This window comes from Callorhinus ursinus, unplaced genomic scaffold (genome assembly GCF_003265705.2).
Source record: "Callorhinus ursinus isolate GAN/ISIS: 27379988/994484 unplaced genomic scaffold, GSC_fseal_2.0 scaffold16, whole genome shotgun sequence".
NCBI lineage: Eukaryota > Metazoa > Chordata > Mammalia > Carnivora > Otariidae > Callorhinus > Callorhinus ursinus.
The window spans coordinates 24,280,485-24,307,048 of record NW_027397078.1 but is presented as its reverse complement, the minus strand read 5'-3'; the positions used below and the strand labels follow the sequence as shown (position 1 = coordinate 24,307,048).

Sequence of the window (26,564 nt, the reverse complement as noted above, 5' to 3'; positions counted from 1 at the left end):
TGCACTCAGGACAGGAAGGGCCCCATTGAACACATGGAACCAAAGTTTACAAAGTAAATATGAGACTTTTAATGTTAACTTCCTTGCTTTTCTTAGAATTCTTTTAAATGTTTTTGTTACTTTTATTTGTGTCAATGTTATATGGGTGCAGGGTTTCAAGAGTCAAACAGTTCCACTAAGTGTGTTGCAAAAACCAGGGGCCCATTGTCTCCCTCTCCCCATCCTTTCCTTGCGCGCTAATGACAACTTAAAAATCCCTCTCTTCTTAAGGAAAAACAAAATTCCCTCTCTTATGATCTTCCTGGGGTCTCAGGACAAAGTCATATGTGCATTCAGACACTCTTTAGCTGAGGGCCATTTTCTCCCAGTTTAGAAGAGATATGGAAGATAAACCACGGATGCCTGAGTGGCTCAGTCAGTTAAGCAGCTGCCTTTGGCTCTGACCCGAGGGTCATGATCTCGGAGTCTTGGGATTGAGCCCTGTTTTGGGCTTCCTGCTCAGTGGGGAGCTTGCTTCACCCTCTCCCTCTGCCTCTCCCCCGGCTTGTGCTCTCTCTCAAATAAATAAAATCCTAAAAAAAGAAAAAAAAAAGATAAATCAGACAGCTGATGTTTAAAAGCTAGTATTTTTCCTATAGTGAACAAAGCATTTAAAATCATGCCTCCAACCACACTCAAATTTGGAGTCACTAACAAAATCTGAGTATTGCATCATCTAAGCACTGGAAGGACTTGTTATGACTTCACTTTTGAGTGTGGGGAGCAGTGTCTGAATCCTGTAGTTTTCTCCATCTTTGCCTTTACTTTTGTGTCCACCAGATGGGCCAACGCTGAGCCGAGTGTCCCAAGGTGTACCTGAGAAGAGAGACTTTATGGACTGACTCTTGCAGCTACTGAGTCTGAAGACTATTTCACAGGTTGGGGGAGGGCAGGGAGAAGAGCCACTTCCTACGCTATTCTTCTGCCTCCCAGACTCACAGCTGAAGTGCAACAACAAAGCTTTAGAATTGATTAAGAAGACAAAGGCCCTTAAATGTGAAATACAGGTCACTTACTCAGCACTGCTAAGTGAACAAAATGTGAAACAGTGAAACACTGGCTTATGAAAACAAACTTTTGCTCCGTCCAGAAATTTCTTTGGCTATCATTTCCTAAATATAAATAAGCCTGAACTTTGGTCATGTCTAGAGTCTGACCTAATTGTACCTTTAGAACTATGTGCTAGCTAACTGTGGACCTGAAATGTGAACCTATCAAAAGGGAAACAAAACATTAGACAGGGAGGTGTACAGGGTGAAAACCAAAACCACAAGCAACTTCCTTTCAGCTGGTGGTAAATGAAACCATTATATCTTTTATCATTTTTTTCCTGTCATGGTAGGTATACTCTAATTTCCATCTCCTGTTTCACCCATTCCCCCACCCTCCCCTCTGGTAACCATCAGTTTGTTCTCTATAGTCAAGACTGTTCCCTGGTTTGTCTTTTTTCTTTGTTTGTTTCTTAAATTCCACATGAGTGAAATCATATAGTATTTGTCTTTCACTGACTTATTTTGCTTAGCGTAAGACTCTCTAGCTCCATCCATGTCGTTGCAAATGGCAAGATTTCATTTTTATGGCTGAATAATATTCCATTTTATGTGTATATACACATAAAATACACACACACGTGTGTGTGTGTATATATATATATATATATCACTTCTTTATCCATTTATCAATTGATGGGACACTTCTGCTGCTTCCATAGTTGGGCTATTGTAAATAATGCTGCTCTAAACATAGGGGTGTATGTATCCCTCTGAATTACTGTTTTTGCATTTTTGAGGTAAATACCCAGGAGTGCAATTACTGGATCATGAGTAGTTCTATTTTAATTTTTTTGAGGAACCTCCATACTGTTTTCCACAGGGGCTGCACCAGTTTGCATTGGTGCATGAGGTTTCCTTTTTCTCCACATCCTTGCCAACACTTGTTTCTTGTGTTTTTGATTTTAGCCATTCTGACAGGTGTGAACTGAAATCTCATTGTGGTTTTGATTTGCATTCCCCTGATAATGAGTGACGATGAACTTCTCTTTATGTGTCTATTGGCCATCTGGACGCCTTCTTTGGAAAAATGTCTGTTTGTGTCTTCCATCCATTTTTTAGTTGAATTATGTTTTTTGGGTGTTGAGCTGTATCAGTTCTTTATATATTTTGGACACTAACCCTTTACCAAATATGTCATTTGCAAATATCTTCTCCCATTCTGTAGGTTGCCTTTTAGTTTTGTTGACTGTTTCCTTCGCTGTGCAGACGCTTTTTATTTTGATGGAGTGCCAGTAGTTTATTTCTGCTTTTATTTCCCTTGCCTTAAGAGACATATCTAGAAAAATGTTGCTCTAGCCCGTGTATGAGAAACTACTGCCTGTGCTCTCCTGAAGGATTTTTATGGGTTCAGGTCTCACATTTAGGTCTTCAATCCATTTTGAGTTTATTTTTGTGTGTGGTGAAAGAACGTGGTCCAGTTTCCTTCTTTTGCATGTAGCTGTCCAGTTTTCCCAGCACCATTTGTTGAAGAGACTTTTTCCCACTGTATATTCATTCCTCCTTTGTTGAAGATTAATTGATCATATAATTGTGGGTTTATTTCTGGGTTTTCTGTTCTATTCCATTTATCTATGTACCTATTTTTATGCCAGTACCATACTGTTTTAATGACTACCCCTTTGTAACATAACTTGAAACCTGGAATTATAATACCTCCACAGTTTTTTTCCAAGATTGCTTTGGCTATTTGAGGTCTTTTGTGGTTCCATACAAATTTTAGGATTGTTTGTTCTAGTTCTGTGAAAAATGGCTGTTGGTATTTTGATAGGGATTGCATTAAATGTGTGGACTGCTTTGGGTAGTACAGACAACTCAATTCTTCCAACCCATGAGCATGGAATGTCTTTCCATTTCTTTATGTCATCTTGGATTTCTTTCATCAGTGTTTTATAGTTTTCACCTGTTTGATCAGTTTATTCCTAGATATTTTATTGGTTTTGGTACAACTATAAATGGGATTTTCTTAATTTTACCTTCTGCTTCTTCATTTTTAGGGTAGAGGAAGGCCACAGGTTTCTGTACATTGATTCTGTATCCTGAGACTTAACTGATTCATTTATCTAGTAGTTTTTTGGTGGAGTCTTAAAGGTTTTCTATATATAGCATCATGTCATCTGCAAAGAGAGTTTTACTTCTTCCTTACCAGTTTAGATTCCTTTTATTTCAGATATTTACCTTTAATTAAAATTAAGCCTTGGATGAGAAATTTAGTCCCACAAATATATTGCTGGTCCCTCTGACAGAAGTTTTTGCATTAGATTGGGTGGGTGCATTAAATTAAAAAGTGAAAACATTGACACTCATTGTACACCATTCAGCTTATATAATAAACATGAATACTGCTGGTCACAATGAAAAGTGTTTCTCTACATATCAAACCTTTCCCAGAAAATGAGTGCAAAGTGCGTTCATTAATATAGAACAATGAGGAGAACATAATCTGTCTCTTTTTCACTGAATTCAAGGATTCTGATCTTTAAATGAATAAAAATCAGTAATACTCACTACAGGACCTAATTTTTTTTTAAAGATTTTATTTATTTGACAGAGACACAGTGATAGAGGGAACACAAGCAGGGGGAGTGGGAGAGGGAGAAGCAGGCTTCCCGAGGAGCAGGGAGCCCAATGCAGGGCTCGATCCCAGGACCCTGCGATCATGACCTAAGCAGAAGGCAGACGCTTTACAACTGAGCCACCCAGGCGCCCCTACATGGCCTAATTTTAACTGTCATTGGCTGGCTATTTAACCAAACAAGTCACATTATTTCATCTGTATACGGGAACAGAAGCATTTTACCTTATTTTGAATCTCCTTTAGGCCACTTGAATCCAATGTCATTGATCCTTTGGGGAAATACTTTGCAATACAGGGGCCACCTGTCGGCTGGGATCCAGCAGTACATTTACCATAAAAGCTGCTAACCCAGTAGCCCAGGTACCTGCGACTGTACCGCCAAGATGGGCGGTCCCTCAGCTCATCTTGGTTCTTCTATCTACCACTATTGTTTTGATTTTGTCCCAAGCGGCAACACAGGTGATAAGACTGATGAAGGCATTCTTTAGCATCTCTGGTCCCTTTTTCCCCACTGAAACAACTGCTTTACAATCTTCATTTGTGATAAAGCAATCTTTCTTAGGACTCCAACTACCCCATTATCACAGAACAGACCACACCACATTTGTCTCTTCAGAGCACCTTAAATCACTCTGTACGGAAGAGAACATTCCCTCCAAAGTCTCTAGAGTTATTCAAATAGAATTGTGCTGATTAAGTTACAGATAATCTGAATTGAGAGTCTCAGTTTTATCATAAGGGGAACTGGTCATAAAAACACAGAATAAAAAGTGTAAACATAAGTAGAAAGTACTACCTCAGGACACAGAAAAACAGAGTACAAACATACTGAGGCCAGGAATAAGCCAAGAAAGGAAAGATATAAACTAGCACTGTGAAAAGTATAAAGAGCTGGAGAAATGCAAGACCTTATAATATGCAAATTTTTTATTCCCTACAGTTCAGGGTTCATGGAAGGCAAGCAAAAAGTGATAAATGTAAAAGGCAGGCAGCACTGGATACAAATCACCAAAGAAAAGGATCATAGTATAAAGAGCAACTGAGTTAGCCTGGTTGGAAAGTGATGACCTTGCTGTCCTAGATACAGGCCACATACTACTCCAAGCCGGCTCTGTGACCCCCACCCCACCAATCCCCTTGGAGAATTTAAGAGGTTTTAAGGCAATGTTTCAATACCAACTAAACGGTTAAAAATGGGAAGTAATATCAGTTACAGTTAGGAGGCACTCAAATACCTTTTGATTAATGACCTCAAGAGCCATTTCTTCATCTTCTCTAGATCAAGCAATCTCAGGAACGAGGAAACTTGTGGAGTTTCTACTTTCTGGGGGTGATAAAGGAAGCAAAGCCAATGGGAAAAGCCTGAAATAATAATAGTATATTTATGAGATATTAAATTTAGGGCACAGCTTTAATGTAATTGGATGACTAGTACAGTAACACGAAAGTATTTTGGCAAAAAAGGAAATAGACTTCTGGGTCACTACGGGGATTATTCTAGGGACAAATTTGCTTCAGCTCATTAGACCGGTGATAATGCTGGCAACATTCTCGGCCATTTTGGCTTTATCAAATGTACTGAAACGTTAACATGAGCACGTTCCATTTGTGCCGTGCTATCTTCTCAAATGCCATCAGATGTGGAAGGTCAACAATCCGGAATTAAATTGACACTACAAGAATACAAAGACGACTTTTAATTTCCAATCTGACTGCAATCTGGAAATTCTCAATTCCCTTTCACACGCTGTTCCCCTGCCAACCTCCCTCGCTGGCTGATGTCAAAAGGGGCTCCTGCTGTTCCCATCAGCACTGCAAATACAAAGTTCAATAAGCTGTGCATTCAGGGGCCACAAAAGTGTATACAAGGCTGACACACACAGAACCAACACACATGACCACATACCATTCCTCCACCAGCCGAGGATAGACTGCTTCATTATGCATCTTTCACTGGCCTTCAAGAAGGGGAAGATCTGTGGAAGGTGGGAGGCAACGGAACACAACAAGGGGTCACGGTTAACTGTTCTCTTCTGTATGTCTTCTAATCACTGTCAGGCCAGCTACTACTTACAAGGTACGTTCTTGGGCTGGCCGGTGAAGCCTCATCTCTCAGCTCTAGAGCCACTCTGCTTGACTCGACTCTTGTGGGGCTTGCACTGTGCAGACTTCCAGCTGGTACTGCCCTGAGGGGGGTTACCGGTTTCAACACACACACACACGTACACTCAGAGAGACATACCACACATACAACCCATACAACCATGCACACCGCACACATGGGCACCAGATACGCTTAAACTGTCACTCAGCAATATTAAAAAAAAAGCAGAACATTTCTTTTAATTTGGAATTTTAATTATGTACATAAATAGCAACTTGAGAATGAGGAGTTCTAAGGCTAGACATTATCTCTAGGTGAAAGGATTTCCGATTAGTCCACTTGCAGTATGGCATCACCCAAGATAACAAAGAAGCCTAGTATAGTTTGTCCTGAAGAAAGCCAATTTACTATATTCAGTACTGGCTTCTCTGCCATTTTTCTGTAGAAATACTGGTTTACTGCATGGAGTTTCCAATGTTTACCTATAACTAAAAGAAAAAGAAAACCATAAGTAAACTACCATGGAGAAAAAGAGAAACTCTAAAACTTTGCTTTTTGAAAATTCATTAAGGTTAAACTGAGAAACCCTATCAAATATTTACATTACTATTATGACCATAAGGATCATCATGCACCAGAAAAAAACTGTAATTATTTCTGTTTTACAGACACTTAAACTACAAAGCAGAAAGGTTTTGTGTTTCATCCAAACTACATTCAGATTCTCAACTGACTGTGTACCTGAGCATAATTAAATGGATGGATGGATGAATAAATAAAAAATAAATGCTTAAACAGCACAGCAAACACTACATCTCTCCCCATCTGAAAAACCAAACAACTACATTTCCATCCACCTGCTGAAGGAGAGTATGATTATATCACCGTCGGGTCTAACATATACCTTTCCTCATATCACCCCACTATTCTTTTCTGGAATGGAACACACATCATCCAAAGACACACCAAAGACAAATGGATTCTTCTCCAGATTGCTTTCTTCCCAATATGTAATGAATCTACTTAGCAATTAGAGGGTTATAAGTATTTGAGAGATATATTTTTAGATACAAATATATCTTTTAATATAAAACCAAACTTCTTAAGTTAAAGATGTAAACCTCTAGCTTACTTTTCCCATTTCAGTTTATTAATCTGTCTTGGACTTCTCTAAGAATTCAATACATTTACTGCATTGTTAAAACTGCAAACTGGAAATGACCTATTTTGATAAGGATTCAATAGGCCATGGTAGTCCATACTAGGAAATTATTAAGCAGCTAAGAGGAGGAATGAGACAGATCTCTAAGTACTAAGAGAAAAAGATGCACATAATATATTAAGTGAAAAAAGGCAAGTTATTTCATTCGTTCAACACAGCTAAACACAGCACTGTCTATGAAGTATTCTTACCGAAACTGAACCTCAATATGATGGAGCCTTCAGATCTATCATTTTATGGGAAATGGAGAAAAGAGAGGAACCAAGAGATCAACAGAATGACACTAAATGGATGCACTCAGCCACAGCCAGAATGTGGGATCTTCTAAAGGATAAATAGGCCTGTTTTTCAAAAAATGAATGGCAAGGGAAAAATGAAGGAGAAGGGACTATTACAGTTTAAAAGGGACTTCAGGGACCTATCAGTCAAATGTAATGGGCAGATCCTGTTTGGTTCCTGATTCAAATAAACCAATGCAAAAAGACAATCAGGGAAATCTGCATACTACCTAAATACGAAATGATATTAAGCAATTAGTGTTAATTTCTTTAGGTGTAATAATAAAATTGATATGTTCCCTCATGGAGGTTTCAGTGTACTTGCAAAACAATTCAAGGAATATGAGCTCATTCTGTCAAAACACCAAAAGAAGGTATGCACACATTTACACACAGAGAAAAATGTCTGGAATGGTAATGTCAAACTATTAACAGAAATTAACCATGGAAAAGGAATAGAGAACCAGATAAACTAAAAATACTTATCTAAAAAAATTTCTTTTTAAAAAGATTTTATTTATTATTTATTTGAGAGAGAGCACGAGTGGTGGGAGGGGCAGAGGGAGAGGGAGAAGCAGACTCCTCACTGAGCAGGGAGCCCGATGCGGGGCCTGATTGGATCCCAGGACCCTGAGATCATCACAACCTGAGCCAAAGTCAGCTGATTAACCAACTGAGCCACCCAGGCACCCATAAAAAAATTTCTTTACAACAAATATGTATCACTTTTATAATTGAAAACTCCATCTCCAATAGAGAAGTAAAAAAGTAAAGAATGAAATCAAGGTTGTATATACAGTAAGCTGAACTCTGGCCCAGAGTATTTTGGAAAGATGAAATAGATATTTACGTTGTTTCCCTGTATTCCAAGTCTCATTGTCCCTGCAGAGAAACATAATATATTCAATGTCAAGTTTCTGGAGGACATATGTGGTTTCCTGGCTGCTCACGTTCTAGTCTCTCTTCCAATAGCAGATCCATCCAGTACACATCTGGCCCGGCTCTCCAGAGATGCTGATTCTGGGGTGGGGCTTAGGCCTCTGTCTTTTAACAAGCTCCTGTGGTAATTTGTTTGTATAATAAAATTTGAGAAGTACCACTGGGGGTTACCATATAAAGGGCTGAGATGTGAAAGAGGATCTGGGTTTGTTTTCTGTGACCCCTAAGGCAAGATCAGAACCAATGCATAGGAGTTACAAAAAGACATATTTTTGCTTAGTATAAGAAACAGCTTCCTAAAAATCAGAACCATCCAAAGATGGCTGCCCTATGGGGTAAGGTGCCTATCAGTGAGGAGGAAAAGTGAGAACACACAGAGCTACAGGGTATTTATGCTTGAGGCTGGCTGGGGGGCCAGAGGACCCCTCTCAAATTCTAAGACTATATGACTCTCTGCATCTCTAAAAATATGGAGACAGCTTGAGAAAGAAAAACCTCACACTGAGGGCTTTCATGGATTGTAAATAGCAGCTATGATTTACAATAAGTGTAGCTGTGATTTAAAAAAAAGACTATAAAAGAAAATTCATATTCACTGCAAAATATTTTAAAATATAGAAAGTTATAATAGAAGAAAAACTATAAAAACATCCATAATTAAGATACATACTTAAATTTTTTGTTGTATTTCCTGGTCTTTATCATCTCTAAAAATGTACCATACTATCTTTATTTTTCATTTAACAAGTTTCCATGCAATTAAATATTACTGAAACATAATAACATTCCTCTTCATGGATATACCAGAATTAAGCCACTTTTTGTAGCTAAATATTTGTTTCCAAACTCGTTATAATCTTATCAGGAAATCACAAGTGCTATTATATAATTTTTCATATATATACAAATGAACATTAATATAACTACTGTTTTATACTTAGCTGGTATTCATGAGTAAATATTGAACAAATGAATGAAGACAGTGAATTGAGTATAAGAGCAGAAGAAATCACACTGATTTTCTGACTTCATCTGGTATCCTAAATTTCTCTAGCCTCAGGTTACTCATCTTTAAAGAAAGAATAATTACACCTATGAATTCCCTATGGTACTTATAATAATATTTCTATATAATCTTGAGCTTCTCTACAACCATCACTCATTCAACAAATGTTTATTTAATGACTATCAGATGAATACAAGGGTGCCTACTATAGTAAAGTCTTATTTGAAAAAAAACACAAACCTAAGAAATAATGGCACTTTTCAACTGTTTGAAATAGTTTTCTAGACAAATCCCAACTGCCAAGTTCTAGCTTGCCTAAAAAACCCAGGTACTTCTCAGGAATGAACACAATTAAACAAGTGAAGGCACTCAAGTCCACAAATTAAAGATGGAATGAAACATCATACCGGCCCTTATGTATCTACATGAAGCTGAAACTGCTATAATTAATTAAGTTAATTAAGGACAAGTCATTTCAGCTGGTGTTAACAAGGCTAAAAATGATTATAGAATTCTCTTGTTCTTTACCTGATTAAAATGGGCAGAGCATGGAGCATTCTATTTATTTCCAGGTGAATTCTTCACATTTCCTGGCTTATAAAACAAAAATAAAGAATATTAATACAGTTTAAAAAGAAATAGTGAAACTTCTAAAGAAAGACTGGAATGTCTCAGCGTGCCCATCTTCAGTATTTGGCTGAATACAACATTAAATATTCTTATAATGCAACCTGACCCATTTCTCAGTTAACTGAAGGAATTACGAGGGCTCCCTGAGGGCCCTGCTGTAGACAGTGACTTTGGCACAGAGAAGAGCAGGAACTAAAGCTCCATTAATCCTTACCACAGAGATTCAGCCAAACAGCTGATTCTATAAAAAAATCCAAGAGTGAAAAGATTTCTTTACTACTTTATGCTGCTGCCATTGCTAAAGAATTAAAAAAAAATAAAAATAAAGAATAAAGCTGTTCTTCTCTGTGTATCATCCACCATAGGGGCCAAATCACAAAACATGTTTACTGTGAAAGAGGTTATAATTGGACCACACCCATTCTGCCTGGCCACCATCTGGGAACGTATAATTAGGTCATTTCATCTACCAGAAGTGATGTAGGAAAGTTTCTAGTAGGAAAAGTTCATGAGCTAAATGTTTAAGGCTTTACTTTCCTTCCTGTATGTTTTCAATACTGTAATTCTGAAAACATGTTAATAAGAATTGATGTCCATCAAGGGGGTGAACTCTCATGAGATGGCAACCCGAAAACAGTAGGCTGTAGGTGAGCGGGCAATGGGGCTGGGATTCCGTGGTCTAGACTTGGTGCAGGTTCCCCTGGCGGCCTTCTCCAAGAGTTATCCATGGGTGAAGGAGGGGGGAAAGTGAGAAAGCAGGAACACATACTAACCCTGTAATTTCAGAGCATGGTTTCTAGGCAACTCCAGGCTTACTGGAGTGGCTGAAAACTGGTCTGTAAGCATGGTGATCATACATCCTGGCGTGCCCAAGTTATACTGGTTTATACCCACTGTCCCAGCATAATTAACAGCACCTCCTTTCACTCTCAAGCATATCCTGACTTGGATGATAAATTATATGGTTACCCTATCTCCAGACCACATCCACTTGATGATGAAGTTCTGGGGAACAAGGCCCTATGTATTGCTTGGTGGATCATCATATAACACCCATGTCTACTTGTTGCTCTGAACAGAGCTCTACGGGACTCAGTACCGTGTGCCTTACTGTATTCCTTGAGAGCCACAATCACACACACACACACACACACACACACACACACACACACACACACACGCTTGGTGGATCATCATATAACACCCATGTCTACTTGTTGCTCTGAACAGAGCTCTATGGGACTCAGTACCGTGTGCCTTACTGTATTCCTTGAGAGCCACAATCACACACACACACACACCCAGAGGCCTTCTTGCTGTTGCTGTTGCTTTTCCAACCTGCCAAGCTCCTTCCTAGGATTAGAACTTGCAAAATGTATCCCTTGACCTAAGACTGGTCAATCCCACTTTCTGCCTGACTAAATGCTATTCATCCTCTAGATCAAGGCTTTCCCGTCACGTGTCCTTTGATTTAGATGAGAACCTTCTGTTCACATTCACAGCACCCATGTCCTTCCCGATTTGTATAATTCTTCCATTCATTTACTAATATGTAAGCCGAATCATTTACTAATACATAAGCTTCGTGAGGGCACAATATCCCTAGGGACATCCTAGCACATGGTATTTAAACATTTGTTGAAGAAACAATGAAATGTTTATTCAGAACCTAGAGATCTGATGAGGGTAAAAAAAAAAAGTTTGGGTATGTAATTAATGAAGAACAAAAGAGATTTAAAAAAAAGAGATTTCATTTATGAAGATAAGTGAGATAACCATGTCTGACAATTGGGTCTATCATAAAAACCATATAGTTCTCTACCTCGTTAAATATATTTTAGGTGTGAATTACCTTAATGTAATGTTTGCCAAGTACTTCTACTGATATTCTTATATATTTTATTATCTATACTCACCAGCATTTCAATCCCCAAAATATAAGATGCTAAATTCATAAGCTTTTTTATCTTTCGGACATTCAGAAAATGAGCACATAAAATATTCTTCTGGTTGAGGAAAACAACTCTGTTGCTAGGAAATTTTTCTTGTTTGGTTACGTATCAGTTATAGTATAACAAAACATGACAGTCAAATACCTCACTAAGGAAATATTGAACCCATCCACCCTATTACAAATCAGATTTCTCTTGGCAGAAACTGCCATGATCTCAGAAAAAAAAACATTCTCTGACTTCAAAATATTGTGATTTAGTACAAGCCAGAAATTAACTTTTTTTTGCATTTTTCAGACAGTTGTATTTGAAATATTTTATAACTGATTCTCCTTATAATTTAATTTTGATACCTATCAGGTTTCATTGCTTTTTTTTTTTTAAGATTTATTTATTTACGGGTGTCTGGGTGGGGTGCCCGCTCTCAGATTTATTTATTTATTTTAGAGAGACAGTGCGTGTGAGCAGGGGGAGGGGCAGAGAGAGAGGAAGAGAATCTCAAGCAGACTCCCTGCTGAGCATGGAGCCTGACACAGGGCTCGATCCCAGGACCCTGAGACCATGACCTGAGCCGAAATCAAGAGTCAGGAGCTCAACCAACTGAATCATCCAGGTGCCCTGGTTTCATTGTTTTTTAAAGTAATTAATACATTTTATTTAACCCAACATATCTAAAATACTATTATTTCAACATACGATCAGTATAACAATAATGACAGTTTACCTTCTTTTTATTTGTATCGTGTCTTCTAAGTTTGCGTGAATTTACACTTACAGCACACGCCTCAATTCAGACTAGCTATATTTCAAGTACCCAATAGCTGGCTGCCATATTGGACTATACAGGGTTAGAGGAATAAGCTAAATAGCACTGTGATGGTTAGTTTTATGTGTTAACTTGGCTAGGCTATAGAAGAAAATTTATTTTCTTACCACAGCCATGAACATGAATGATAATTTCTATTAGCAAAATCAAAACACTGTTTTAGTCCAAACATTTACTTCCAATTAGTACGCATTACCATGTGAAGAGGCATTTCCAGACAAACCTCTGAGGTATACTAGCCCAGTGAAATGTCTGAGCCCCTCACCAGTTGATTATTTTGATCAATTACTTAACTTCCCCAAATGCAGTTTCCTCGTTTATAAAATGGGAATAATAGAACCTGCCGCAGACTCTGTGAACAAAGAGTTTAGCACCCAAGACCAAGCTCACAGCAAGCACTCAATAAACATTATTTATCCTAGGTAGAAGATCATGTACCTTTTTGATGGAGAAATAAAAGGTAAGGATAAATGACCTGTTAAAGACCCCAATGACATCCCAGTTCACTGGATATGGTAAGCAGAATCAGGCCTCCCCCAAAAATGTCTGCATCCTAATGGTGGAAACTGTGACTATGTTACTTTACATGACAAAGGTGAATTTCCGCAGCATGGAGGGAGGTTCAGGCTGCTTATCAGCTGACTTTCCAACAGGGAGATTATTTTGCATTATTACATGGGTTCCGATAGTCAAAGAGGGAGGCTAAAGACAGGGTCAGAGAAATGGGACATGAAAAGGACTCAACTTGCAGTGGCTGGCTTTGAAGATGGAGGAAGAGGGCCATGAGCCAAGGAAAGCTGCAGCCTCTAGAAGCTAGGAACAGCCCTCAGCTGGCAGCCAGCAAAACAGACCTTGACCCTACAACCACAAGGAACTGAAATGAATTCTGTCAAAACCCGCCCCCCCGAATGAGGGGGGGAAATGGATTCTCCCCTGGAGCTGCCAAAAAGGAGTGCAGCCCTGCTGACACCTTGATTTAGCACCAGACTTCTGACCTACGGGGTCTAAAATAATATAAATTTGTATTACTTTCAGCCAGTAAATTTGTGGTCATTTGTTATGGCAGGATAGGAAACTAAAACACTGGCGGGAGGACTCTTGACTAATGGATATAAGCCCTACAGTTCCATTTCCCATCAGGAGAGGTTATCTTCTCAAGCAGAAGCAAAAGTATGCAGTGTCATGTCAGAGGGGGAGACGAACCATGAGAGATGATGGACTCTGAAAAACAAACTGAGGGTTCTAGAGGGGAGGGGGGTGGGGGGATGGGTTAGCCTGGTGATGGGTATTGAGGAGGGCACGTTCTGCATGGAGCACTGGGTGTTATGAACAAACAATGAATCATGGAACACTGCATCAAAAACTAATGATGTAATATATGGTGATTAACATAACAATAAAAAATTTTTAAAAAAAGTATGCAGTGTCACATGACATCTGTCATGGCTGTCATGTGCTAAAGAGTCTGGCCATTTTATGTTTCTTACATGGATAAACTCATTTCGTCCTCAAAGCAGCCCCATGAGGTCCTACTCTCATTTCCCAGAGTGCAGGAACAATTTCCCCAGGTTTCAAGGCTTGTAAGAGGTGGAGGTGGAGGCGGGGTGGGGTGGAGCGAGGCAGAGCCTGGAGCACCTACCCCAGAGTCCACTCTCCTGGCCACCAGGCTATGCTGCATTCTGCTTGGTCCACCTTTTCTGATACAAAAGCTTTATGCCTTTCAAAAAAGGAGATGCTCCCCCTGCCCAGAATTTTTAACTTTTTATTTTGTTAAGTGATGATGTTAAAAAAAAAAAAGAAAGAAAAATCATTGCCTAGCACCTTTAGGTTTTAAACAGCCGACACTAGAAAAGGCACCAATTCAGAACAAATTTAGCTTTATGGAAAACCCACCACACCGTCCTTATTTTTATTTTTATTTTATTGTGTTAAGAACACTTAACATGAGACTGACTCTCCAAATTTTTAAATGTACAATACAGTACTGTTGACTTATAGGCACAATGCTGTACAGGAGATCTCTAGAACATATTCATCTTGCGTGACTGAGACTTTACACCCCTTGAACAGTAACCCCCAATCCCCTTCCCCTTCCCCACCCCCAGCCCCTGGCAACCACCATTCTACTCTCTGCTGCCCTGAGTTTGACTATTTCGGATACTTCATGTAAGTTGAATCATGAAGTATTTCTCCGTCTGTGACAGAAATATCAGAAAGGACCATTGTGAAACCACGTAACTTACTGAGAGCTAAACTTGAGAGTGTTTAGCAAGCTGAGGAATTTGGAATGGAGGAAGAGAAAGCACGGCATATTTACTCAGGGTGGTGCCTGCCGCTTCCCTTTCATTTTCCTGCTGAGCCAGCAAGGCCTGAACACAACTATTAAAAGCCCAGCTTTGGAAGTTCTGCTCAGTTTTCACGTTAGTAACAGGTTTATATTTCTTCATGGATTTTCCTGCCCTTGAAAGAATTATTAAGGCTTTACTTTTTAGTTATTGTTGGCCTTTAGCAGTCATTCTACAATTCTTTCATAGTAACTTGTTACATTTTTTTTAAAACCTACTGAAAACTAAACGTGCCATTTATGGAGACACACTGCTGTGTTTGGCTAATTATAGGACAACTCCAAAAGAACCATCTGTGACCCTGGGGCTCCACGCCCACAACTGGCATCCATCTTGGATACTCAGACGTTGGGCTGATACTTGCAAAAGGGTTTCAGATCAGCAATGGACAATCAGGAAATAGTTTCAGGCTTTTATTAAGCTCCTAGATTCAGAGTGAAAACCATAATGGAAAAAAAAAATCAATAAAACCAACTACAATAAGAACTTCTGATCGTCAAAAGACACCCAAACTGAAAAGACAAGCCTCAGACTGGGAGAAGACATCTGCCAACACGTGACCAACAATATTAGCATCTAAGAAAAAAAATAAAGAACCCTTATAAATCATTAAGAAAGGAACACATTAGTCATACAAAGAAATGGCCAAAAGACATGAGTAGGCGGTTCAAAAAGAAACCAATAAACATGTGAAAATGCTCAACCTCATTAGTGATCAAGGAAATGTACATTAAAACTACAATGAGAAATTCTGAGACCACTGTGACATGCCAGATAGTGAGGAAACCATCAGACTACTTGGGTCACGTGAAAAGGACTCAAAGCCAACTTCTACTAGCCAAAGTAAGATGATCATAAAATGTTCAAATCCAAATATGTATAAATCTACAAATTCATAACTAACTGGTGACCTTCTCAGGATGAGAGGGAACCGATCCATTATTTTGAAAACTGGATACATAAGAGAAAAAATAAAGCATTTATCCTGTCTTTCCTCTAACTGGGTAACTAAACAGTAGATGAGGGGAAGTGGTTCCTTATTAAAGTATTCCAGTTAATATGTGAAAAATGACATGACAGAGGTAGAATAAAACCATTTTCTAACCCCCAATGAATCAATGGGTCTAGGCACTGGGCATCAATACCTGCTAACACCAAAAGAGCAAAGTAAAAACCAGACTTAGGTGCCTATGCAGACCTACAGCCTTGCCAAAAGGATCAAACACAAACCTCATCAATCAGTCATCTGAATCCAGCTGCCAATCTGCAGTAAATGCAGAGAAGAGAGGAACATGGTCAACTGCATTTGAAGTGTGCCATCAGCAAAGCCCAAACCACTGGAAACTCTCGAGGACCAATATGCCAGTTTCTTTTAACAGATACGTTGTAAGGAAAATAAAAAGATGGAAGGGGAACCTGTAGATTAAAAGTGACTTAAAAAAGGGGGGGGGAAGACTTAAAAGGCATATAAAGTCAGAAATAATAAGAGGCAAAACTAAAGTGACAGCGATAAAACCGTAAAGAGAAGTAAGAAAGTTATTACTATAAAAGTCAGGGTAGTAGGTAATTTTGGATGGAGGGAGAGAGCTATAATTGGAGTGAGCTACATGGAGGGGGTTCTGGGAAAGGCTGGCAAAGTTCTGGTTTTGGTCCTTAGAAGATGGTCACAGGGGAGTTTGCCTTATACTAATTCACTAAGCTAAAACAATAAATTAAAAAGTTGTTGAAGGAATGCACATTATTGGGGCAGTTGGGGAAACCTGAATATGGACTGCATATGAGGTAATGTTTACGTAAACAAGGAAATGTTACCTTTCCCCAGTGTGATAGTGGTACTGCGATTATATTAGTGAATGTCCACGTTCTTTGGAAATACATGCTGAATTAGGTATGGGTGGAAAGTGCAATGATACCTACAACTAACTCTCACGTAGTTCAGAAAAAGAAAATACGTGTGTGTGAGTGCCCACACATGTGTAAAGTAAGAGACAAAGCAAATGTAGCAAAAGTGAAGGGGAGAGTCATTATATACTATTTCTGCAACTGTTCTGTAGTTTTGAAATTTTTTCAAAATAAAAATTGGAGAATACAGCAAAACCACACACAGACACACAAACACACAAACACACACACACACCCCATAGTGAAAAACTATTTTAAAGCTACCAGAATGGCAAACTGGAAACAACCACTTTGTAGAACTAGTTGGCATCATCCAGTAAAACTGATGTGCAGACCCTATGAACCAGGAATCCCAGCCTAGGAAAACTCTTAATATATCTGACATAGGTACAAAAATGCTCACAGCTGTGCGTGCAACAGTATACTGAAAATCACCCAACTAGTCATCAACATGGTTATTTTCCCACAAAGGAATATTCTACAGCAGTGAAAATGAATAAACTATAGCCATACACAGCCCATAAACATGTTAAGGGGACAAAACAAGTTACAAAATAGTACACATGGTAAGATTCCATCTAGATAAACTCTTTATATTTATATGTATATTTGATATATTTATTTATAGTTTAAAGACAAAAAACAGGCAAACTCAACTACAGTGTTTTAGAAGAACAAGGAAATGAAAAACCAAATTCTGGATAGTAGCTCCCTCTGGGGACACAGGGGCAGGAGGGGGAGGGCATGGAGAACTTGGAAGGCACTGGTAATTTCCTATCTTTTATTTTTTAATTTTTTTAAAGATTTTATTTATTTAACAGAGAGAGAGACAGCGAGAAAGGGAACACAAGCAGGGGGAGTGGGAGAGGGAGAAGCAGGCTTCCCACGGAGCAAGGAGCCCGATGCGGGGCTTGATCCCAAGACCCTGGGATCATGACCTGAACCGAAGGCGGACGCTTAACGACTGAGCCACCCAGGCGCCCCAGTAATTTCCTTCCTTTTAAAGGTGGGTGGATGACTGGTTTATATGTGGTCATTATACTGTTGGATTTTAAACTCTGTCTCTGTGTCTGTAAACAGAAGTTTTTTTTAAGATTTCTTTTTTTTTTAAAGTTATCTCTATAGATACCCAATGTGGGGCTTGAACTCATGACCCCGAGATCAAGAGTCGCTCCGCTGACTAAGCCAGCCAGGGGCCCCTGTAAACAGAGTTTAAAATCCAACAGATATCTTCTATCTGAAAAACAAAAACAAAAACAAAAACAAAAAAACAAACCCTAGACCACACTAGGCTGACAATATTTTTAGACACACCCATCATTGCTTCACAATTCTGACAAACAGTTCATTTTAGCTGAAGCAGATAAATTTCTCTGACCTGACCAAAGGCAATGACAGAATTGAAAGATCACCTTGTCCGAACTACTGTTCGAAGACTCAGTGCAAACATTTAGTATCAATTCCTAAAAGGGAAAAGGGATGTGGCAGAGCAGAAAAATGCCACAGACTTATTTAGGGTCTTTGAGAGTAATACAACTCCGTGGCAAATAATATAATTGAGAACTGAGCCATCATTCATACCACTGGAAATTTCAGGGCCCTGTTTTATTTTTATTTATTATTTTCTTAAATTTTATTTTATTATGTTATGTTAGTCACCATACATTACATCATTAGTTTTTGATGTGGTGTTCCATGATTCATTGTTTTCCATATAACACCCAGTGCTCCATGCAGTACGTGCCCTCCTTAATACCCATCACCGGGCTAACCCATCCCCCCCACCCCCCTCCCCTCTAAAACCCTCAGTTTGTTTCTCAGAGTCCACGGTCTCTCATGGCTCATCTCCCCTCCGATTCCCCCCGCTTCATTTTCCCCTTCCTTCTCCTAATGTCCTCCATGTTATTCCTTATGTTCCACAAATAAGTGAAACCATATGATAATTGACTTTCTCTGCTTGACTTATTTCACTTAGCATAATCTCCTCCAGTCCCATCCACGTTGATGTAAAAGTTGGGTATTCATCCTTTCTGATGGCTGAGTAATATTCCATTGTATATATGGACCACATCTTCTTTATCCATTCATCTGTTGAAGGGCATCTCGGCTCTTTCCACAGGTTGGCTATTGCGGACATTGCTGCTATGAACATTGGGGTGCATATGGCCCTTCTTTTCACTACATCTGTGTCTTTGCAGTAAATACTCAGGGCCCCGTTTTAAACACGATGTCCACAAATTCCTTTTGACTGTTTAGAACCACAAGCATGTACCTTTGTTAGATCACTACAGTGATAACTATGGACAACCATGAATTAGATTGCATCTAATTGAAACCGCTAATTTCAAGTCTGACTTGAAAACCGATTTCCAAATAAGCTAAGGAACAAAATCTCAATCAAGTGTCCCCCAGGTCCCTTCAAAGACACAGTTCCTGGGCCCCAAAGGATTCCTGTTCCAGGGTAACCTATATCTTTGCTCTCATTCATAAAACAAAATAAAAACCACTGAAACCCGCAAAATCCAACAAGAAGGGGGAAGAGCAATAAAAAACAATGGCATTTCACCATCAGTTAATTCCTGAAATCTAAGAGTATATCAAAATTTGATTAGAGCCATCTGTTGTTCTTCATTTAAAACTTGTGCTAAATGTTTAAGTAGTCAACATCAACTTTATTACCTTCTAGTGAGAACACACAACCTTCAGGAAGAGATTATGCTTTCAAGGTAAACAAATGAAAGAACATTACATTCTCAATGACTCCGAAGAGGACAAAGGCACAGAAGACTAGAGAAAAAAATACAGGCCAACCATGAGCTAATTAGACATCTTTACTCTCTCACTCCCCAAAGACTCGCATATAAATGTGAGTAGCTTTAATATCTAACGTTTTCAAATTACCATAAAATGCTGGCCTGTTTAACCTGCCTTCCAACCACAGTCCCGCTGCTTCTGCCCTGGGCTGAATTCTCAGAGCAGAGAAAGCTATTTCCAAGCTAGAGGCTCTGGGCAGGAGGGGGTAGGGGGAATCCCCTCCTTGGCTTTCATGCACAGTGGGTCTGAGGTGCCCACGGAAACCACGGTGAGCACTCAGAGGCTCCCAGGAGACACCCGCCCAACTGGCTTTGGGGCACGTGTGTCTCTGCCACCACCACAGTGAGCACTCGGAACTGAGCATGAGTTTCCTTTTCCACGTTTCTTTCTAGGGCTCTGTAGAGCTTTCCTGACATTCTATTTCCTTTCCCATATAAAACTCGGTGTGGACTTAAGGAATTCTTTAAACAGGAAAGCAAGCTTCCAAAGAAAATGTCAGAGGAATGGAAACAAAACTACGGGTGTTTATTTTTTTTTTTTCGGGTGTTTATTTTTTAAAGGGGATTGCCAAAGGGCACTTGATATTAACACAGAACTTCCTACTCAAAGCTAGCTTAACCAGGCTCCAGAGAGACTAATTCCTTTAGCTATCACTAATACAAAAATGAGTCTTGAGATTTCACTGGAAGACTATTTATGTAAATAATGAGGAGCGCTCATAATTGATTCTACAATATTACATCCAAATTCTGGATTTCAATTTTGACACAGTTCTTTATATTTTTAAAGAGTATTTTGATTTGAGATGACAGAAGTCAAAATGAACTTCCTTCAATCTATAACGTAGAAGGTATGTTAATATAAGAACCCTGATTCTTCCTTATCGAGCAGTGCCTCCAAGGGCTTGGAGGAGACATGATGCCTTGTTCTATAGTCATTCTTCCTTATCAGAGGAAAGAATGTTCCAGCAAACAGGGGCAACATTCAATCAGCTATGGGGCTGCAAGAAGAGATGAAAGATGACACCTTCTTAAAATTACACAACCTCCTCCCTCTGCTGCTCATCCACCAGTCAGCAGAGAAAGTATGGTCTGTAGCTGGTGGCTGATCCCCAACACACCACCGCTCATGCCCTTAAGTGGGCCAAGAAGGCTAGGGGATGAAGAGATACGGTCTTGCTAAAAGGAGGGAGCCCATAGTAAGTGAAATAGCAAGAGGAGGAGCCTTGGTTAGTTGTTTTTTGTTTTTGTTTTTGTTTTTTTGCCTGGGAACACAGTATGTTCTCTATGAATCCAGTTTTGATAAAACTTTCAGAAAATACACTACACTTTGAGCACATTATAAATACAACAGAGAGGAAATGATGATCTAAGACTGCAGTGGAATGCATTTTATGGTCACCACTTATTCAGCCCTGCCAATAAAAACCAAATGCACAGAGGTTCTACTGCTCCTCCAATAAAGGCCACCAAGAGAGAATCTGAGCTAGAGGCATAATGAAAACAAAGAGAAAAAGCAGGATCAGGCAACAGTGTTATCAGGAGTCTTATAAAACCCTAGAGAAACCATATATTTAAACCAAAAGAAAGATAATGAAAAAGATCTTTCTCACCTTTTGAAAGTTCTTCCATAAATCTTCTACGACTATGTATCCTCGTAAACCCCAGTCATATAATTTCTCCCCACTGACCTTGAAACAAAATATAAAAGATCCATTGCTATTCCATACATGACTGGTAAGAATGAGAATATTCCACTTTCCTTTTTCCTGTTTCCAAAAGAACTGTATTTAAGCATACGACAGCTCCAGAAGCCTTGGGGCATACACATTAAGGCTGTGCAACATAAGCAAATAAAAAGATAGCGAGAATCATAGCATAAGCAGAAAACAGTTTGGTCGTGCAGTTACTGTTTAAAATAATTTGCCATAAATTACAGGTTAACAAGGAAAAAAATGAAGGAGGTCAACTGCTGATACTGAAATTCCTGAAAACGAGACACAAAAAGAAGGCTTCTGCCTATCACATCTAACACGTCATAGCCAACGAAAGCACATGCCCAGCTGAAAATCACTCACTCACTTTAGGGGCCTGGGTAAAAAATTAGGTGAACCTAATGAAGATGGTCTTAGTTTTCCCAGGTCCCCCAAAACATAAAGTCTTCACATTTCTATAGGGATTTTGCCTCTTGATCCAAGATCCTTTCTACAACACCCTGAGAGGTAGGGCCCAGGGTCAGAGAATACTTTGGGGCCAAGCCGTTCACTCCTTCATATGATACTGTAATAGCATTACACGGTGACAGATGGTAGCTACACCTCTGGTGAGCACAGCATAATGTATAAACTTGTCAAATCACTATGTTGTACACCTGAAACTAATGTAATACTGTGTGGCAACTATACTCAAATAAAAAAAAATTTTTAAAAAATGCCCTGGTCCACCTTTCTCTAGTTGACTTTAACTGTTGGAATTTTTTACATTTTAGGTACTGAGTATTGATTTTTCTTAAAAAAAAAAAAAATGCTTCCAGTAATTTGCATTCATTGGTCCTCCATGTGACAAACTATGTTGATTACTCTTCTACATGGAATTTCCACTGCAAGTTTCTGAAAGCAGTTATTGTTGTCTAATTTTTGTAATTTCTGTATCTATAGCATTTTAGTTTACAAAACACTTTCACACGAATTATTTCTATTCTAAATAACAACCCTGTACAGTAAGTAGGCAAAGATTATATGGAAATATTCAGGGGCCAAGTGACTAATCCAACTAAGGTCACAGTGCTAGTAAATCCGGTGGTCACTGTAACATGCTGGTTTCTTACAAGTTATTTTCTTCCAGTTGCTCTAACTGTTCTTAAAATATATGATTCTCAAACCCACTGGTAGACATATTGAGCATTTACCACATATATGACATTATTCTTGATGCTTTACATTTCTGAGGGGAAAATAACACTTGCCATCACTTTAAGCATTTTCTTACAGTACTTCTCTCCAAACACTACTGAACAAAAAACAATGTGAGCAATTAAGTGGCTGGTCCAAGGTCAGGGTATTCATAAAAAAAATTAAAACTGCTGAAATAGGAACTAAATGACACTAAAACAGTAACAGAAAATCCCTTTCAATCACTGATGTCTCTTTTGATTTATTATAGCAAAATATACATACAATTTACCATTTCATCCATTTTTAGGTGTACTATTCAGTGGCATTAAGTACATTCACAGTGTTATGAAACCATCACCATTATCCATGTCCAGAACTTTCTCATCATCCCAAACAGATCGCTAATGTTTTATATCTAGTGAAAATAAGTTAATTGTTTTGTTCTGGCTTATTCTAAGTACAAAATAAAAGACAAAACTCCTTCCCACTGACTTGAAAAATAAATTAGAATACAACTCATATTTGCGTCCTACGATCTTGGCTGTGAAAACAAAAGATCTTTTGCAACATATGCTGTGGCGTATAAATAAAAAAGACCTCTACTCAGGGGGCAGCCACATATGCTTCTCAACCAGCAGCCAAGCCCACTATCCACACCCTATCCATTTACTGTTGAAACCACAACACACTGAGATGATGTATGACTATGTTTATGATCCGGGGCAGGCAGACGTGATTCACTGTTCCTGAGCTGGGGCTGAAGCAGGCAGAGGAACATTAACTCTCTGCCTCCGGGACTGCTATAAACAATGTCAAGCCCATGCTCTAAAGATCCTACTGGCATCTGCTACCAAAGCCACCAATTTCTCACAGCTGGAGCCACTGGCCTCCCACCCACCTACAAGTGCAGTGCAGTCCAGGAATCCAGACTCAATCCTGTCAGGCGAGCCCTCCAGGGAGCTCAGTGTCAGATCCGTCTGGCTCAGGGCCCTGAGGGCCCAACTGCTGCTCTTCTGGGACCAAGTCTCAGCGTGACAGAGTACCTCCAGGAACCGGGCGGGTCCCTGTCTCCAGATGCTGTCCAGGACTTCAAAACCTCGAGCTTGTCTTGTTCTTGCCAGTTTTCCAAGGCACTCTATGTCTAGAGTTCCACTAAGTCTAGACACCAGTGCCCTGAGGAAGTCTAGTCTCTGTCAGTGGTTCTCAAACATCAGGGACATTCAAATCCCCTGGAGGGCTTGCTAAAACACAGATTGCTGGCCCTCATCCTCAGAATGTCCGAGGCAGTCAGTCTGGGTTGGGGCCTGAGAATGTGCATTTCTAACAAGCCAGGGGATCCTGATGTTGCTGGTCTCGGGACCACACTTTGCAAACAGCTGGTCTAGCTGTTAGGGACTAAATTGTGTCCCTCGAAAATCACATGTTGAAGTCCTAACCCATAGCGTGACTGTATTTGGAGATAGGGCCTTTACAGTAGTAGTAGTAATTGAGGTTAAATGAGGTAATAAGAATAGGGCTCTAATCCAATATGACTGGTGTCATTTTAAGTCGACGACGAGACACCAGGAATGTCCACACACAGTGAAACGGTGGCCATCTGCCAGCCAAGGAGAGAGGCCCTAGGAGAAACCAACCCTACCAACACCGTGATCTTGGACTTCCAGCCTCCAGAACAACGCAAAAATAAATCTTTGTTGTTCAAGCCACTCAGTCTGTGGTATTTTCTTACGGAACCCTGAGCAGGCTAAAACATAGCTCTACCCATCTTGCCTGCCAACTCTGTTCTCTGACTTGACAGGATGCCCTCAAGCTGAGGTCTGAAGGGAAAGAAAGGAGCGGCCAACTGAGAGCCCTAAGACAGGGATTCCCAGCGGAGGGGACCGCACTCCTTGAAGCCCCCAGCAAGCACAGTGAGGCTGACACCAGGCCCAGGGAGAAGGTGCAGAGGGGCAGAGCACAGGCCTATGCCTGCAACTCCAAGGAGGACAGGATGTGACCAGATACACCCAAATGGAGAATGACCCATAACTAGCAGCTTTGGAGTTGAAGTCTCTAGACTTCCATGTAAATATACCCCCAAAAAAGGTATCTTAATTTTTTTGACTAACATTCAAATTAGTGTGCATTCTCTGAATACTGACATGATTGGAAGGAGGGCCAGAACTGAGGTACATGGTGGAGAAAAACATTTAAATGTGTGGTAGTTCATCTAGGTGTGGAAACAAATTTTAGTCTGGCGCAATAAAAGCTGCAAAATAAAAAATATTAAGCAGTAAACCCAGACACACATAAGCAAGAATAAGGGACACCCCAGCTTACTGGGTCTAACTTACCTGGACAAATACAATGGCTTGTTGTGGATAATAAAGAGAGGCAGCAAGTCCCATGAATCCAGGTGGATACACCAGCTTCTTTATTTTTGAACCTATTAAATAAAAGGTTGTAGATGCCAACAGATGATTCATGACCCTTACCATCTCAGTTTGCCCTGGACACCTAACACTGAATAAGACTACTTTTCTTTGATCCTAGATTAACAGAGAATGTGCCTAATAATGTCATATGCACCAAAAAGAACCACCACATCTTCACAGCTTTGGTGAGATGTAATTCACACAACTCACCCATAAGTATACATTCATCATGATGTATTCACAGAGGTATACAACCATCACTACAATCAGTTCTAGAATATTTTCATCACCCCAAAAAGAAATGCCATATCCATCCCTATTCCCCCATTACCCCCCATCCCTAAGGGACCACTAATGTACTTTCTGTCTCTACAGAGTTGCCTACTCTGAACATTTCACATAAATGCAGTTATATAATATGTGGCCCTTTGTGACCGGCTTCTTTCATCAGCACAATGTTTTCAAGAGAACCACCACTTCTAAGGGAGTAAATAAAGAATGTTCTGAAAAGAAGCCCACGGCACTTTGGTTTCTAAGGTTTCTGTTCTTTTGTAGTAAACTAGCTTTCTATTTAAGGACTCAGCACAAGCACTGCTCTCCTCTCCTTTCTAATACTCCATGAAAATTAACAGTAAAGGAATATAATACAGGTAATAAACCCACAATGAAGAGGAAATGTGGGGAGGGGCCATCGGGAGATAAGATGTGTCATCCAATTTACAGAAAATGGCGAGTGGACAGAAGCAAGAGGACACACAGCTATGAAGTCTGGAGGAGAAGGGAGCAGCAGGGTCCCCGGCAGCCCAGAGATGGCAGCGACTGTGGACGATGGAGAGGGCAGCCAAGGACCAAGATGGGGGGAGGCGGGGAGACCTGGGGACTATGGACGGACGCAAATATAAGTCCTGTGCAGAGTCTAGGTGGTTCTCTCCTTCCTCCATGCCATCGTGGTGTAAAACTGCCCGTGGCCAGGCAGTCTATCCAGCCAAACTTTTACAAAGGTGGAGAAGTATCTTTAAAGAGGGGCTCCTGGGTGGCTCAGTCAGTTAAGCATCGGACTCTTGATCTCAGCTCATGTCTTGATCTCAGGGTGAGTTCAAGCCCTGCATTGGGCTCCATGCTGGGTATAGAGCCTACTTTAAAAAAAAAAGGGGGGGGTAATCTCTAAAGAAATGCCATAAATTTTCTGCTGAGAACCAAGATAGCTGGTGTGTGTACATGTGAGCATTAGTACCCAAGAGCAGTTTTCCTCGCACAGGCCCCAGGTGTGGGCACCCTGCGTATAAAGTCAGTTCCCTTTCAGCTCACCCTGAGGTAGAACCTGCTGGCCAGTAAGCCCCATCTATGCACAAAAAAAATTCTTATTAGCATTTCAATTGCCGTGCTCTTAAATATGACTATATAACCAAGGATCACTAGTCATTTGAGGAAAGCCTGCAGCATAAAAGAGAAGATCAAGACAAGCCAGAAAGGAAAAAAAAAAAAAAGACCCCACAGGAAACAAAATAACTTAAAAACAAAACTATACCTGTTATTAAGTATAATCGAATAAATTTAAGAAGCTACTACATTG

General features: G+C 39.8%; 1 protein-coding gene across 7 annotated transcripts in view; it reads right to left on the bottom strand.

Moving 5' to 3' along the window:
• Window positions 1-26,564, bottom strand: part of APOO (apolipoprotein O) — an 85,974-nt gene that overhangs the window by 17,335 nt on the left and 42,075 nt on the right. The window contains exons 6-10 of one of the 7 annotated variants that reach the window (XR_012381044.1): window positions 24,911-25,002; window positions 21,297-21,374; window positions 9,744-9,809; window positions 8,121-8,152; window positions 6,003-6,258 (exon numbers count right to left, since the gene is read on the bottom strand). Coding sequence is in view for 6 of the 7 variants with exons in the window: in XM_073901975.1 (XP_073758076.1) it covers window positions 16,203-16,337; window positions 21,297-21,374; window positions 24,911-25,002 (305 nt within the window). In the remaining variant the exon portion in view is untranslated. Of the gene's footprint in view, window positions 1-6,002; window positions 6,259-8,120; window positions 8,153-9,743; window positions 9,810-14,745; window positions 15,545-16,151; window positions 16,338-21,057; window positions 21,170-21,296; window positions 21,375-24,910; window positions 25,003-26,564 lie in introns of those variants that run through there. The other 6 variants (XM_025857860.2, XM_073901979.1, XM_073901976.1 and 3 more) reach the window with 6 other exon arrangements.